Consider the following 18,092-nt stretch of genomic DNA (forward strand, 5'->3'; position numbering starts at 1 on the left):
CATTGAACTTGGCTCTTGAAGGGAAGGTACACGTTTGGTAATTACTCAAAACAAATATTAGCTTAAAAACTTACTTGGTAACGAGCATTGGAGAGCTGTTGATAGTATAAAACATTGTGAGAATCGACTCCCTCTGAAGTAACATAGTTTGTGAGAAAGAGGGAATTTCTCACTAAAATAATAAAAGACTTCTAGCTAGAAGTCTTTAATTCATAACTGAAAGCACACAAATTCGTCCAACAAGGGTGTTTTTTCTTTCATCATTTTCTCGCATTATCTATGACCAATTGAGCCCAAATTTTCACAGGCTTGTTATTTTATGCTTATGATGGGATACACCAAGTGAGAAGACTGGTCTTTGACAATAACCAAACGTGTACAGTGCCTTTGAAGTGGCACGGCAATTTCCCTAATGGTAAAGGGCACCTCTATAAGGAAAATTTAAGTTTGTATTGGAACTTTGCACCACAGCAAAAGCACAGGGCACCAGGGCAATTGCTGCGAGTGTCATGGGTTATTTTTGAGACCTGGTATTCCATTCTTATACTGATTGAGGGAAAAAACAACCCCTTTCAAAAGAAGTGCTTTTTCTTCAAAACAAACACTAGGCGCAATAAAACGTTTGCATGTTTGTATGTACATGTATGTATGTAAAATAATGTTCATTCTTGATGAATATTTTATGCATCAGTGCTGAGCCCATCCAAATCAAGACATTCTGCTATTTACAGTTTACTAGATTTGAGACGCATACATTAGCCTACATAGGGTTGCATAGGTTCCTCTGATTGAACTACCAATGGTTATTTACCTGTTACTGACCATCATACTTTGGTTTTCATGCTCAGAGTATTGCAGACTGTGTCCTGTACTATTACCAGACCAAGAAGAATGAGAGCTACAAGCAGCTACTGCGTAAGACTCATGTTACTAAGCGTAAGAGAGGATTCCCTCCAAAGTCATCTCAGTCCATCAATCGTCATCAACAGGCAGAGATGGAAGTCAAAGAAGAGAAAGAAAAGGAGACAACTGAGGACTCTTTAGATTTGTGAGTAGCATCTTCACATTGCTTCTCAATTCACAGACTCACAGGGTTTCTCGATGAGCATCCTCACTGACTTAAAATGTTTCTCAATTCACCTGACTCACAGTGATAAGTGAGTTGCATCCTCGCATTGGTTGAGAATGTTTCTCAATTGACCTGACTCACAGTGATCTGTGAGTAGCATCCTCACATTGGTTGAGAATGTTTCTCAATTGACCTGACTCACAGTGATCTGTGAGTAGCATTGTCACATTGGTTGAGAATGTTTCTTAATTGACCTGACTCACAGTGATCTGTGAGTTGCATCCTCACATTGGTTGAGAATGTTTCTCAATTGACCTGACTCACAGTGATAAGTGAGTAGCATCCTCACATTGGTTGAGAATGTTTCTCAATTGACCTGACTCACAGTGATAAGTGAGTAGCATCCTCACATTGGCTGAGAATGTTTCTCAATCCACCTGACTCAATTGACCTGACTCAAAGTGATAAGTGAGTAGCATCCTCACATTGGCTGAGAATGTTTCTCAATCAACCTGACTCAATTCAGCTGACTCATTGAGTAGCATTCTCACATTGATCTGAGTAGCATTCCCATTGGCTGAGAATGTTTTCCAATAAAGAACTGTTCATTGTATGTACTCACAAAAAAGTAGCCTTGCCCTGTTCAGGGCTATATTTTTGCAATAAATACTACACCTTCCCTTTAAAATGATTCAGGTAAGATGCTTACATGTATAGACAGGTAGTCTTAAAGGACTGTCTCAGGATCCCGAATATCTCCACTTAGTGGAGGGGTGTGAGATTTAAAAAGGAGACTAGCTGAAGGTTGTGAGTAGCCGTGGGGGAAATTGCTATTTACTGCATCAGGAACTCAGCCACAGATCGGAAACATCCAATGACGCTGAGACGTAACATTTTCCCTTTATTTCATCGACTCATGTTGCAGGGAAATACTCCCCACCTGGGCTGCTATAAAAAGAAACTATTTGCAAAACTCTCATGTTCGCATGAAGGTTGATAGGAAAGGCAAGGGATGCTCCAATCAATCTTGAAAGGTGTTGAAATCAGAGCTGAATTTGACTTATACGAGCTGCTTCTGTTTTTCATGTTCGCCTTATGCCATGTTCCCAATAGAAAAACATCATTTAATACTAACAACTGATTCAGAATAATCAATGGTAGTGTAATAAGGGAATAAAGGGTAGCAACAAGTTCTTAAACGGCCGTTTAAAACCGGCAGGGTCGTTGCCGTGTAAGAAAGGCCCGCAGGGCAACGACCGTGCAAGGTTTTAAACAGACGTTTAAGAACGAGTCAGTACTCTTTTATTTCCATTCATAAATGCCCTTTTGTTAAAAAACGTTTAAAAAATACAATTATAGACACTTTGATAATTAAAAATTCGAGGTTTAAATTTTTTTTTTCAAAAACTTTGTGAAGAATCTGTTTGAAGCGCGTGGGTTGTGTGTACGCGCGCGCTTATAAATAGGTTACGCATTGTTACTAATAGCTATGAATTACGCGTTCCGCTTGATAATATTGGCACGCGCGCCCGACACGCGGAAGCCAGCCGGTTATAAACAGCTCCAGCTGGGCATTATCAACCGTTTAAACACCCCCACGTGACGCGCTCTCCACCAATAGGAGTAGCAAAACTGGGGTATTTATGACATGTATTTTAACCTATTGGGTGCAAGTTGTGTGTATGTTATATGCTTAGTGTTAAATCAAATACGTTGGAAAGCAAATTGTGGAGTCCAAGATACATAGCCACCATCGATTTGAAGTTGCAGTTTTTGCAACTTGTGGTGGTGCACACACAGTAATGTAAAGAGCTGGTACCCTGGATTCTTGACATTGGCATCCTGCCAAACATCTCTATAAATAGTAAACCTTTGAAGCTTGTGGGTGTTACTGATCACAATCATGTGTGAAGGGATCACACATCCTGAAACCCAGTGGGAAGTGGTTTGGTCACAATTAATTGTTGCTTGTTTTGATTTTTCCAGGCTCGCCTGTTGTGAAAACCAGAGTACATTGGGCCAATTGTAAAGATAGCACATTAGTTTTGTATGTACATGTACACCATACAAAGTGCATGATATAATTACATGCACAAGTTTTGCAGTAACATTTGAAGTTGTTTACAACTGATATTGAGGTGTTGCTAGCTTGGTTATCCTCTTTCTATTTATTGTGAAGTCAATAACAAGGCTGGCCAAGCACGCTGATTCTTCCTTCAGACTTATCCTCATTGTTGGTTTAAAATTTGTTTAAAGATTCTCTGGATTTGTTGATAGTTCAACCTTGTAACATGCAGTAACACTGTGTAACATGCAGTAACACTATAGCGTCTTTGCTTATATTCACATGGTGTAATCGCAAACTGAATATTCACTTTTTTACTGTGGTGCTTCTGTATGAAAAGACCATTAGTACACAGTAAGTTTACACATTAGCAACCAATGAACCAAATACACTGTACATGTGCATCATGTACATGTAGCTCGCTGACTCATTTTTTTTTTCCTGTAACAAGAATAATTAACAATAATTCTCTAGGTAACTTGTTCCAGCAAGTTGATTAACTATTTAAAGCCATTCAACTGCACAGGTTGTGTATGGTGGCCTAGTTTTGGATGAGATTGAATGGTCAAATAGTAGGAGGGTTAACCAACCTTTACCTTATCTTTTGAAAACAGATCAAAGGACAAGGAGAAAGATAAATCCAAGGAGAAAGACAAAGAGAAATGCAAAGAGGAAGCCATTTCCAAGGAGGCAAGAGAAGACCCGAAAGATGAAAAACCAGAGATCAAGAAGGAGAAAGATGAGGATAAAGCTGAATCAGGGGAGATGGAGACAGATAAAGAAAAGGAGATTCAGCGAGTAACGATCAAAGTGGAAAAAGGCCTTGATAAGGAGGAGAGTGCTACCATGGCAACAGGAGATGCTGTTACCTCCGATTGTAAGGACATTTTGTGGTTTTTTCTGATTTTTATTTGGAAGCATTGCCAAAGTGTTTTATAGAGGGGTGTCTGGATGTTTTTTGGACATATCCACTTTTAAATTTAGACACCCTGATTTATCTGGCATTCACATGAAAATGTGTTGTAATTGAGCATTTTGGACACCCGGTTCTTAAATTTCTAACAAATTTGGACACCAGGTAAAATCTGGTTGCAAGGTTAAAAGTTAAAAGACAGACACACGTTTTGTGGCCATAATTTGCAGACTTCCAAGGCCTGTGTGAATGGAGTATCTCCGTTTTGACTATGACTAGATTATATATGTAACAGTATTTCCGTTGATGTGAATTGCCTTATCCAAAGATGCTCAATTTGGATATAACGCAGGCATGATTTTATTCCTATTTTAATATGATTTTTAATTGTTATTTAATAGCCTGAACAGATCCGTAGAAGCCAATTTACAATATGCCTTTTTTTAACTTAAGAATGACACAAGAATATCTGCCCATTCAATAGACTGATTGTGTACATGATGTGCAAACTGCAGTCAATCAGGACATACAATCTCTGAAGCAGTCTCATTTGTAAACCTGCATTGTCAATTCATAAATACCCCAGAACTACTCCTATTGGTGGAGATCGCGTCACGTGGGGGTGTTTAAACCGTTGTTAATGACCAGTGTTTATAACCCACTGGCTTCCGTGTGACAGGCCAGTAACATTATCACGCGAAACGCAATTCATAGCTATTAGTAACAGCACGTAATCTACTTCTAAGCATGCATCTATTTCTAAGCGCGTGCGCGTACACACACCCATGCGCAACAGACTCTTCACAAAGTAATTGTATACTTTTAAAAAAAAAATTTTTGACAAAAGGGCATTTATGAATGGGATTAAAAGAGTAGTGACTCGTTCTTAAACGTTCGTTTAAAACCTTGCAGGGTCGTTGCCGTGCGCTAAAGGCCCTCGCCTTTGGCTCGGGCCTTTATCACACAGCATGCCAACCCTGCCGGCTTTAAATGGCCGTGTAAGAACTCGTCGCTACCCTTTTATTCCCTACGTTATGTCTGCATGCTACACAGCCTAGATTATATTGTGGCTCATGTCTAATCATACTTGTTGTGTCTTTTCATAACAGCTTCCCCTAACACCTGTTCTCTGTGTAAGAACCAGTTAGATACGTACAGCCTAAGTCGCCCAGTCAATGAGAGTAATTGTGATATGTTTGGTGTCAATAAGACTGAGGTTACACCCAACATGAGAGTCTGCAGTCGCTGCCGATGTCGCTCCATCAGAAGAAGGTATTTACATACAGGCCTTTGGTTTGTTTTCTTGATTTCAAAATTGTTCAATGATTGTGTTTCATCCTCAGATTTTCTTAACCGGCGGTGAAGATGATTTCAATGATTAACAGGTGACTGCTTTATGTTTCAGACCCATATGTTATGATAACCCCTCTTGATCTGAATTCTAGGGTCGGTTAGGGTAAGGGTTAAGGTTAGGAAAACACATTAGTGGTGTAAGAACAAAGGTATGCAACTGTGTCTTGACTGTGTCTTGCCTCTGTTAATCAAACCTGGTGATGTCAAGAGTATTTTAGCTTTTTTTTTGGCTTATTCAGGAAAATCTATTTTATTTACCAAGAGGATACCCGACCAGACCTTCCAACATGTATGATTTTCAAGTATTTTACATAGATTTTCTACTCCTTTATTGTTTTAATCCTAATTTCTACTCCTTTATTGTTTTAATCCTAATTTCTTTATAAAAATTGATTAAAAACCTATAAATTTGCATGTGAAAATGAAATCAAATAATTGTAAACAGTGACTTCATGTACGTGTTTTGTACAGTGTCAATACCCCCTTTTTGCTACCAATATCAGATTACACACAGCACCTTATAAGCATTGGTAGTAAAATGGCATTGTGATCATTATCTTCAATGTGATCATTTTTCAAGTTTGTTAAAAGGAAGATTTCAAACTGAACTTAATGAATTCAGACACGTCAAGGTGTTTGGACAGGGTTAATTGGAACATGTGGTTATGCACCCAATGGAATTGAACTCTTACAATACACCAGCAAAATGTCATTTGAGGAAATTTGAAGATGTTTTTGCAAAACGGCTACCCCGTAAAGGAGATGGGGGGGGGGTCCAGCAGATCATGTTAATCTTAGCTTGTAATTGATGTTATGATTCTAAACAAGTCCACAAAGTGTGAAAAGTAGGAAGACATTCTACATGTAGTTGTGAAATGGTTAATTGTTTAATTAAAATAGAGCTACAGCTCATCAACTGAGTTTGTACTGATGTAGACCCTTCTCTTTAAATTCAGCTCTTAATTGATGACAAATGATTCTTTTGCCTTTATGACATTAAACCGCCCTCTTATCTCAGGCTCGTGACAAAATACTCCCCTTCCCTTGAAAGAAAAAGGAAGCTTTCCCAATTGGCATAATTATGATGGATATATTGTTAGCTTCACAGCCCCTTTATTTTGATGTAAAATGTCCATCAGATCAATTTAGGCAATTATAAAATGTGGATGCTTCTCTTAATGGAATTTCCTGTATGGAGACTAGAGCGGCATTGACATGCCTACTTACACTGATTCAGACAAATCAATAGCAATTTCATGTGGTTATAATTCTTTACACCCTACCTGTTATTGACTGTATGTCCCTATTCGAAGCTACTCTCAATTTTTAAAGTACGGCAGTGATGCCACTTCACTCCTTCAAGTTATTCTCCTCAGAAATTTGTTCATCAAATATTGCGTTGTTATTTTAAGTTACTTTTCACATTCTTTATGGTTGCATTACATTCTGAATAACTCTTGGGCATATTAATTAAGTATTTTATTATAAAGGAACAACTGACGACACAATCTACAAAAGTCTGCCTTCAAAAAGACGTGTAGTATCCTTCACAGTGATAAATGCATCAGATTTTTGAACGAACGTTATAAAAACCATAGAAAATCAATAATGTACATTTTGTTAAATAATCGGGCGGCAGGATTATTTGAAAGTTTACAATTTTTCTTTTATGTAAAACTCATTTAACTCTAAGGAAAAACATGCCATTAAGTCAAAAGTATTTCCAATATAACTACATGACTGCAGTGACAAGTTCTATTGGAAATTACTCAAAATAATTAATAGCATGAAACCTTACTTGGTTACAAGTAATGGGGAGCGGTTGATAATATAAAACATTGTGAGAAGTAACATTAGTTTTCAAGAAATAAGTAGTTTTCTGCGAATTTGATTTTGAGACTTAGATTTTGAGGTCTCGAAATCAAGCATCTGAAAGCACACAACTTCGTGGGACAAGGGTATTTTTTTAATATTATTATCTCGCAACTTTGACCACTAATTTAGCTCAAATTTTCACAGGTTTGTTATTTTATGCATATGTTGAGAACCACCAAGTGAGAGGACTGGTCTTTAACAACTACTAATAGTGTCCAGTGTCTTTAAAGAACATTATGTTTCCACATTAAAAGTCATTTGGATGTTTATTAAGTGAAATAGTTTAGTGCAATGATGACCTCAAAGCAATACCTTCCCTTTAAATGTAACATGGAGATTGAAGCCATCTGTTTTGACTTGAGCAATCTTGCAGCATTCGTTTAAAGTTAACCATCCCACCATGCAAGGGTTAAGTGGCATAGAGACATTATATTGAGATAAATCTTACTGTGACATTTACTAGTTGTCTCATTAGATGAACACCTTCTTTTCTATGTAGCAGGGCTGTGATTTGTAATCACATTTGACATACCCAAGACTCAAAAACAAAGATGGAAATCCAGGTTGAAATCCTCAATGTTATTCAAGATACAGTTAAAGGAGCTTCAAGTTACTTGCCATGTTTCTTTTGAATTTCCTATTCATAAATCTCCATGTCGTCTCCAAACAGTTTTGTAGGACAGCAGTGGACTTAACATCTGGAACAATACACCGATCCATTAAGCTCCACCCCATTGCGTATTGACCAATCACAACGCAACGAAGGTCCGACACTAAGGTCCGACATGCGTGCGCGTATCTTGGCGCGCGCAGCAGAGTTGTGCAGAAAGGCACTGGAGAGCACCACGTGTTCTTGCTCACTCGTGCGTTGTGGGCGGAGCCTACTGGATCGGTCTATTATCCATCACAAAACTCTTTCAATCGTCCTGAGTTTTTCCGCCTCTGGATGAAAACAAGTACCTATACATGTAGGCCAAAACTGGCCTGGCAGAAAACCTGGTAGTGGTCTGTAGAGGAATGATCGCTTCAAGTGGTTGACAGAAAATGGCAGAATTGGCGTAGAATAATCACTGGGTTCTGAGAAAAAAAAAGACATCTTTCGGGTGATCGGAGATACGTGACTCATAGTGGACGTACATGTACAATATAAACAAACCAAGCAAGCGAAGTGCAGTGTTTCCACACACACTCTGCACATCGCTCGCTTGCTTTGTGTACATTGGATACCCAATTTTAGTTGTGTGACTTTGGTCAGTGATTGTGTCCGTTCTTTTGGACATTTGATATATTTTATAATTAAAACGCTTTTTGTAGAAAAAGGAAAGCACCAAAGATATCATTTCAATGTTGAATTCCCTTACTCTTTTACAGTGCAGCCCTATGACACAAGAAGTTACCTTTACAGCATCGTCACGTAAACTACAATATGTTTAGGGTAGTAATCCCATGCATTGTCGCCCTTGAGTTCCCCAGGGATACCCCCTCCCTAGCTAGGTTCAATTAAGAACCATTTCCATTCATTTCTGGTTCCTTTTTATTCTTAATTTACATGTGTGTCCTACAGCTGCCAGTCACATATTTAGGAATGTTTGAAAAGCTAAATGCAAATGAGGTTTGACGTTTAAAGCATAACCATGTCCTAGATTTCTATGTAGGTTTCATGAAAATCCTAAGAATACGGCAACTGATCCTGCTTCAATTATTGTAGATGTACATCATCATCTGTCTCTACAGGGCCCAATTTCATGGCTCTGCTTACCGTAAGCACAGAATCGGCGCTTACGGAAGCAGGGAATTCTGTGCTTACGGCAAGCGTATTTCACGGGTTAGCGGCGAATTCTAAGCTTACAAGGCTAGCGCAGAACTTCAGCGCTAGCATGTCAAGCAGGGAATCATGATCGTAAGCGCAGATAAGCAGAGCCATGAAATTGGGCCCAGCTGTGTATTGGGAGAGTCCAGACATAGAGACACCAGTTTTCTTTGTTCTCATGGTCACTGGACTTCATTTCTGTTTCAAATGTAGCACAACCCAGTTTGAAATCTAGTCTGGCACCGGTGCACATGCATTTTGAGGACTGAAAATGGATTCTGATCGCAATTTGTCGCACATCCCTCAAGAAACAGCTCTGTCTGTCACCGTAGTATGGTGTCCTCTCATAGAGTCCAAACACCATTGTTTTTTCATCACTCTACCTCTAAAATAACAGCATAATTACATCACTTTGATCAATGCATAAAATCTGTGTGCATGTTGGTACATAGTTCAATGCACTCTTATGAATACAACACAGTCCAACAAGAGACAAATACACATGTTGCTGATAAAAAAAAATGTTTAAACAACGTCCAAATCTTCCTTATAGGCCCTTTACAATAATATAACTAAAAGCTTTTAAAAACTCAATAACAAAATTTAGTATAATGGAAGTTAGTAATATATTTTACAAAACATAAAATGAAGATATTCCCTGCTCAGGCCAACAACTTTTGGATCTGATCATGTTTTCCATACTACAGCCGTGGTGCAATAAAAATCTATCTCTACATGTATTAGTTGATTGTTTGCAGTCAGTTAGTCTGTCATTGCCAGGTCTAGTCTCCTATGGGTCTTCATGAAGTAGGAGGGTGGGTAGCCCTCCCTCCTTAGGGAAGACTGACTCATGTGAAGGTGACTTCCTTAGCGTGCTTGGAGGCCAAGGCACTTTGCCTCTCTATAAGGCTGACATAGCCTTGATGCAATAACATCAATAAGGTTGGCATTAGAGCTCCCTGGATTAACTCATACTATGGCACAGTCGTTGACAACTATTAAAGGTATCTTCCTTTTCCTGTATTGTTTGAAAGTTCCAAACAATTTATTGACCTTTTCATTGAGTGTCTTGACTTTGTTTTAATCTCCTGACAAGTTTAGTAGGATCTCAGTCCAACATTTCCAAGATCTCAAAGGGTTCTACTATGTGATTGTATGTGATTGTTGTATCTGTGGACCAATTGACATGCACCACAGTCCATCAATCCATTCAGCCTCCTGGATTGGGCCAATTGCTTAGCCTACATGTAGCTGTCTGTAGCCATCCCATTTTAACAACACAGAAGGATGTACAAATATGTATGGGTGTGTAGGATTTTCAATTTTGCATGGTGGAAATACGATGGAAAGGTTTGCGGTAACACCATGTAATGACTATCTCTAAAATGAGGTGGGGTGGTTCTGAAAAGAACAGTTGGTTTCAACTTAACGTTTGGATCAGTATGCTCTGATCGTCATTTAGAGAAAGCGGGTGTGTTTTATCGACACTCAGTGTTACAAAATGTGGACTCCATTATCAGTCACTCATATTGAAATGGACTAAATGCAAGTAAGCATCATGGGTGTTCCAACTGCATCATTCTACATCCAGTTTGAACATCCTATACATCTTGAAATCAAACCATGGCCTTCCAATTACACCTTGATGAGAATGATCCAACTTCTCTCTCTCGTCAGCCTCAGATCCCATTATAGAATGTGTAGTTGAGGTCAGTAGCATCCCCTGGTCCTTTAAGTTAGCATGCCTGGTTTGAATTATGTGAAGGAGTCTACCTTGGGAATACGAGTCACTCTGCAGTTTGCCAGCCACCCTCTGACAAGTTTTAAAGGGTTGGACCTTCCCTTAACAGTTAACCAACCAAGCGTGCCTTGGCACTGCTGTGCCTTTTTGATGTGTATGCTACCTTGGAAACATGTGATATCTATTGTGTAGGCTGGAATCTTAAATTGATACTAGGTGTTATGATGTGTGTAGGAGGGATTTAAAGCCCTTGATAATGTAGTGTCATGGTAGATGTTTCACTTCTTATTATTTGCAATGTAAGCTCATGTTAGCAATGTAAGCTCATGTTACATTGTGTATGTACTCGGTGCGTAATTCAAATCAAATTCAAATCAGTTTTTTGCTACTTAAGACACTGGACACCTTTGGTAATTGTCATAGATCAGTCTTCTCACTTGGTGTACATGTGTATCTCAACATATATGCACAAAAATACAAACCTGCGAAAGTTTAAACATCAGTTGGTCGTCATAAATGCGAGATAATAATGGAAGAAAAACCACCCTTGCCACACGAAGTTGTGTGTTTTCAGTTTTGATTTCGGGACCTCAAAATCTAATTCTGAGGTCTCGAAATCAAATTCAAATATTTTAGTGAAAAATTACATGTACTTCTTTCTCAAAAACTACCTTACTTCAGAGGGAGCCATTTCTCACAATGTTTTATACTACACGTATCAACAGCTCTCCATTGCTCGCTACCAAGTAAGGTTGTATGCTAACAATTATTTTGAGTAATTACCAAAAGTGATGGGGATCATCAGCTTCCAAATTAAAATGTAAAAATATAATGAAATCATGTTACAGTAAACTTTGTGTCAAATTGTAAAAGATCCACAACATTGTTTCAGTTCATTTACATACCTTATGTACTCTGAATCAAATGTGTGCATTATGTTTAAATTGATAGTTTTTGAAGAATAGGATCTCTATTATATCAGCATCTTGTTACCAAATGATGCATGTAAAGATCCCTTTAAAATAATGAAATAAAGTTATCTTCTGGAGTCACTGGGACAGTCAGGTACTAAAAGATTGGGATTTAATTTCCTGACTGGAGTCATGCCAATTATCAGAAAAGACAAATACATGAAAAACTTGTGACTCGTCAGAGTGTAGTCAGGAAACTGAGAGTAAACTAACTAGTCAGTGTATGTGTAAAAGGTAAAATGTACCTCCCAAATGGCTAGGCATTAAACCTACTGTATGGAGGAGGAGGTTTGGGTGGGGATCAGTTAATGGTGTTGAGACCCGAGATGAACCATATCAAAATACATTAAGATGATTTTCTGTTTAATAATCTTGAGCAAAAAGACTTGGATTGGAGTCAAATTTTTTAAAACTTTACCAAATGGTCTTCTAAATGCCAGTTTATAGTCGGTTGCACGATGGAAATCTTGACGCGCGATCATAAAAAAGCAAAATCAGCGATGACCATAAATTGTGTTTTTTAGGATCGCGCGTCAAGATTTCCATCGTGCCTACCAGGGAAATGTAGATTTTGTTGACAAAGAATCAGCTTCATGGTGGAGTCTGGTACTTAACTCCCTTGCTGAACACAGTGGTGAAAGCCAATCTATCTCCCGTAGTCTTTGTTTTCCAACAAAAGGATGACGGTGATAATTGTAGATTACACAATAACCCCTGGAAAAGGGAGATTTGGAGCATGAACTCTAATATCTTTTGTCCTTTGTTACGGGGATCAGGAAAGCGAAGCATAACATGGTTAGCACCGGCACTGTATTATGCTATACAATGTGCAATATTGTACATGTAATGTCTATATTGCAAGCATCCCTCAATTTCTTTTAAAAACTTGTATACTGGACTTCTGATTGCAATTCTGTTAAAATTAAAGCCATTAGACACTTTCGGTAAACAGTATTGTCCAAGTCCCACACTTTGTGTATCACAACTTATATATAAAATAACAAACTTGTGAAAATTTAGGCTCAATCGGTCATCGGAGTCGGGAGAAAATAACGGAAAAACCCACCCTTGTTTCCGCACATTTAGCCGTGTCATGACATGTGTTTAAAATAAATTCGTAATTCTCGCTATCGAGAATTTATATTGTTTAAATGTTTTCTCAAAAAGTAAAGCATTTCATGGAATAATATTTCAAAAGAAGTCTTTCACCGTTACCTTCTGTAAACCCTGTAAATTATTTGCAAATCTGTGAACTTTTATTTTTTTTTCTGTTCCGAAAGTGTCCAATGGCTTTAAGCGTGTTTACACATCTTATGGCAGTAACTGATTGAAGAAATGGATAGAAGATCTGTTCAAATGTGTATTTTGCATCTCTTCATTGAGTGTACTGTTTTTGTTTGTGATTCAGATGCCCCATGCCGTCCTGTAAGACACCGAGACGTAGAGTCAAACGACTGAAGGCATTGCCAGCTAAATGGGCAGAGTTACCGCTAGATCAGAAGAAAGTCATTTCAGAAGAATTAGGTAAGTTGCAAGGCATGTATGACTTACTGTCATGTTACCACTGGATGACTGACACAAGTCTAGTAAATTTCACACTTAGCCAATAACTTAAACAGCCAATAAAGGATGATCTCAAATATATAGTTTTCTAATAGCTGCAGTCCATCCAGGAAAACAAAAATATATTGAGTCTCTTACCTCACGTTAAACATGGTAAAAATGGGTTTTTGCCAGAACGCTCCAAGCCAAATTTCTGAAAAACTTGGGGTCAAACAAGCCCGCGCGACAAAGGAATCGTGACGTCAGTGGTGGCTATTTGGTGTGGAAATGCCAAAGCTGGAGAACTGTGTTCAAAACCAATAGGGGAAATTCGCCACTGGCGTCCAGGGTCATTATAGATAAGCCGTTTTTGACTCTCGGCTGAAAAAGCCACGCGGCCGGGTGCATTTTTGACTCAAGTTCTTTATCACTAAATGCAAATTTTGAGAGTAAAATGGTTATTAACCGGTATCTGCGATGTCTATTTGTTCATAAAAAGGTAATAGTTGACATATTGAGATCATCCTTTATTGGCTGTTTAACATCAGGAATAAAACAGTGGTCTAGTGTATCCTTCAATAAGTACAAATCTATTCTTGTAACATGAATAATTTGGGGTTAGGTTTTCTATTTTTAAGCCTCCCACATACTGCACCTTCTGCAGGCGAACAAAAAAAGTTGAATAAAAATCGAAATCTTTCAGGTTTAGTAAAAGCTCTGCGCTCCATGCCTTGTGGTTGGGTTGAGTTCTTTACAAATTAAATAATGAGTTTGTCAATTTGAGAGACAATTTTAAGGTTTAAGGACAAATCTGAACAGCAAAAATAAATTCAAAAATTGACAATTTTAAGCACAATTTTTACAAAAGTTAGGTTTAAAAACTTATCCTGGCCTAATTTTAACAAAAAACATTTTCATTGATTGGCTTGAATACCCCTTAAAGGAACACATTGCCTTGGATCGGTCGAGTTGGTCTTTGAAAAGTGTTTGTATTCATTTGTTATAAAATGCATATGATTAGAAAGATATTTTATAAGTAGAATATAATGATCCACACAAGTATAGCTTGAAATTGCGTGGTTTTCCTTTTACCTCGTTGACAAACACGTTCGGCCATTTATGGGAGTCAAATTTTTTACTCCCATAAATGGCCAACCATGTTAGTTCGCAAAGTAAAAAGAAAACCACGCAATTTCGAGGCAAATGTGTGTGGATTATTGTATTCTACTTTTAAAACATCTTTCTAACCATATGCATTTTATAACAAACGGTTACAAACGCTTTTCAAAGATCAACTCGACCGATCCAAGACAACGTTCCTAATAGACATAGCTTTGAGACCATTGTTTTCAGTAGATTTTTACAATTCTAACTATACATGTATGATTGGTATTTATGACCAACAGGTCTACCCACAGATCAGATCACCACCAAGTGTTGTGCAGCTTGCTTCAATCGTATTGCAAGGAAGTTAGGTACGGATGGAACTCTGGAACTAGAACCCAGTGGGATGACTCCCCCTCCTGATGGGCAAGAACCAGGTATAGTAATAACAATAGTATGCAGTTCTTAAATAACGCATTGACCCATCCGATGGGCATCTCAAGGCACTCAGTAATTTTCTTACAAGGTATGCATCTGGGCCCAATTTCATGGCTCGGCTTACCGCCGGAGATACATGTTGAAGTTTGAGACCTTTTCCCTGACATAGCATCATGTAATGGTTTACAATGTGCTGTGGCGCAATATGCAAGCTGAAACACCGGGGCGAGAATGTCAAATCCATTCCTGCTTAACAAGGTAACATCTGGGCCCAAATTTATGGCTCAGCTTACCACCCAATTCTGCGCTTACTATCACCATTCTCCGCTTATGTGCAAGCGCCAAATTTCTGCGCTAGCTGTGTAAGCGTAGAATGCCTAGTAATGTGGATTACAAACGCACAGAAGCTTAAATTCCCTGCTAGCCCGTGAAATAGGTTTTCCGCTAGCATAGAATTCCCTGCTTCCGTAAGCGCCGATTCTGTGCTTACGGTAAGCAGAGCCATGACATTGGGCCCTGGTACCAACCACATCTCTGGCTGCAACATTTGCAACCCGACACCAACCCTCAGAAATCTAAGACACTTGCTCAAATCATTTCTCAGATTCAATCGTTTTGTGGTGAAAAAAATTATCAAAATTATATTACTTCAAAGGGATTCTTTTCTCAAATTAGTTTATACCATCAACAGCTGCACAATTTTTGTTTTGGTAATTAGTATATTATTTGTATATGACTCTACATTTAACATATGAATAGTGTGAACGTGATATGAGTAGCTTACCTGTTTAAGAAAGAATTCAATAGTTTAATCAGTCAAATTTTAACAGTAGAAGTGTAAAAGTTTAACAATTGAGTTTGATACTTGATGTGCCAACGTGCAATGATTGATGAATGCAGTGTGTTTAAATTAATGTATTCCAAAATGGAGTATGGAATAGAAAATTTGTCTGACCTTTTTATCTGTATGAGAATCAGTTATTGATTCAGCCAAGGTTATAAATAATATTGAAAGTAAATCAGATAACCCGGAATGAGTGAAATGTCATAATGTATCATTGAGTATCAGGCACTGCTTGAAATGTCAACTTGATTATTTGATTTCCGTTTGCAGTTATAAATGAGACTTCAAGATGGACCGAAGAAGAGATGGAAGTAGCCAAAGAAGGTTTGTCTTTCTCTAATTCTGTAAAACCCCTCCCTGTCAAAAAGGAAAATAGTCCAGTGGTGTCTGAGTTATTTCCTGAAGTCTCATTAGATTTTAGAGCAGGAGGAAGATTGAGTTTCTAAGCAGTAATGGTGAGAGCTTGATTTCCTCTCAAATGCAAAGATTTACTGTAAGATGAATTTGCACTGTTTTGGTATTTTGCTGAGCCGTAAAGATTGATTTATTGGTTATTACTCATCTTAAGTTTGGTGCAAATGCTTTCTTATTTACTTGACACTGTAGCTCATAAATACTAAATGTACATCCCCTTGCTCACACAGATTTCTGGTAGCCTTTGAAAATTATATACAATGACAATGTCTCTCCTTGTTTCAGTTCTAGATTCCTGCTCACCCCCCCCCCAACCCCGGAAAAAAACCGGGGGGGGGGGGGGGGGGAAGCAATTATTGGTACCAGGAACTGTGAAGTTAGAGTGTGTTTGAATTCTGAAGTAAATCTCTTGTTTCTTTCATGTAAAGGTTTAAGGAAACATGGGCGAGATTGGTCGTCTATTTCCAAGGCAGTTGGCACCAAGACTGAGGCTCAGTGCAAGAACTTTTACTTCAACTACAAACGCAAATTCAATTTGGAACAGATACTGGAAGAACACCGCAAAGAAAAGGTACCTGAAACCTGCCTAACATTGTCCAATTTCATAGTTTAGATAGCTCTTGTGGCAGCCAGTGCTGCCTTTTATTAAGGAGTCCAGATGAACCATGGCAGTAATGCTGCAAATGGTGCCTTGGTAATTGGTTTTAAAGTTCCTGTTATCAATTATGTTGTAGTTTTCCCTGCAGGTGTGTAATAATTTTTCTCTATTTCATTTGACTATAGGCAGAGAGGGAGCATCGTATTTCAACAACTGAAAGCACAGCATCCACACTGTCTACTTTCTCCGATGATGATGAAGATTCTATGATGTTCAGTGATGATGAAAATGATGCAGATAATGACATGGAAAGCTCAGATACTGACAGTGCCAGTGAGAATGATGGTGGTGAGGACTCCTCCAAGAAGATTAAAAAGGGAGGTGGTGGAGAGACTATTCAGGGACAAAGTGAACCCATGGAGGTCAGCGCCAATGCCACCCCAGGAGGTGGTGGTGACAACCAGGGCAGTTTACCAGACACTGGACACGATAAAAGCCAGTCGGGAAACGATACGGGTGGTGGTAGGGCAAGCGAAACATCAGAGGGAGTAAGAAATGAGGCGGTTACTATGGCGACTGAACCGAAGCAGCAGCTGCAGACGGAACCTAGCGCTGTGAAGAAGAGTTCAGACCCGCAGCAAGCACCTCCTCCTCTTCTCTCTCAACCCGACCGGCCGTCTCTGTCTACAGAGATGCAATCCAATCATTCTGAACTCCCCTTGGGACCAAGCCTTGGGTCTTCCCGTCCTAGGGACGATGATGATTCCAGTGCAACATGCAGCGCTGATGAGGGCCACATTCATGAGGATGTGGAGGCAGTGGTCATCCAGGAGCCTTCTTGTAACTCCTCTCTCATGCCAATGACTCGAAGGGTCCTGGAAAGCCAAGCTGGCGACAAGGTCTCCTCTAGTGATGAGAAGCGTTTTTTTCATGGCTTTCTCCCAGCACCGGCAGTAGAGCTAACCCCCTCACAAGCTCAACCCTCTCAGGGTCAACAGGATAGAAGATCTGTCCGAATAGAACCCTCTGTGGATACTTCAAGCTCATGTAAACCCAACACAACTGTGGCAGAGTTTCTTGGTAAAGAAGGCAAAGGTGTGAATAACATCAGTGATCTGATTGACTCTGCAATACACATGCATCTAAGTAAGTTCATTATACTCTTTCTTTCTACTCAAAGTCAAATTCAAAGTAGACACTGCCCAGAAATAAGTTGATGGGATGATATGACTGACCCATTTTGATATTTAAATATTGAAAACTTGCATTTATTCTATCATTAACCAACCCTTTTCTTGGTATTAATTTTTTTCAGCAAGTCAAACCTAGTATTCGATACCATTTAACAGGTTGTG

At 38.8% G+C, this 18,092-nt stretch overlaps 1 protein-coding gene across 7 annotated transcripts in view; it reads left to right on the plus strand.

Annotated features, from left to right (window-relative positions):
• Positions 1-18,092, plus strand: part of LOC139938976 (uncharacterized) — an 88,373-nt gene that overhangs the window by 35,093 nt on the left and 35,188 nt on the right. For all 7 annotated transcript variants that reach the window (XM_071934662.1, XM_071934664.1, XM_071934666.1 and 4 more), the window contains exons 14-21: positions 849-1,048; positions 3,749-4,011; positions 5,157-5,319; positions 13,206-13,321; positions 14,746-14,880; positions 15,996-16,049; positions 16,568-16,710; positions 16,923-17,883. In XM_071934662.1, coding sequence (XP_071790763.1) covers positions 849-1,048; positions 3,749-4,011; positions 5,157-5,319; positions 13,206-13,321; positions 14,746-14,880; positions 15,996-16,049; positions 16,568-16,710; positions 16,923-17,883 — 2,035 coding nt within the window. The remainder of the gene's footprint in view (positions 1-848; positions 1,049-3,748; positions 4,012-5,156; positions 5,320-13,205; positions 13,322-14,745; positions 14,881-15,995; positions 16,050-16,567; positions 16,711-16,922; positions 17,884-18,092) is intronic.

This window comes from Asterias amurensis, chromosome 6 (assembly GCF_032118995.1).
Source record: "Asterias amurensis chromosome 6, ASM3211899v1".
In the NCBI taxonomy this organism is placed as follows: domain Eukaryota; kingdom Metazoa; phylum Echinodermata; class Asteroidea; order Forcipulatida; family Asteriidae; genus Asterias; species Asterias amurensis.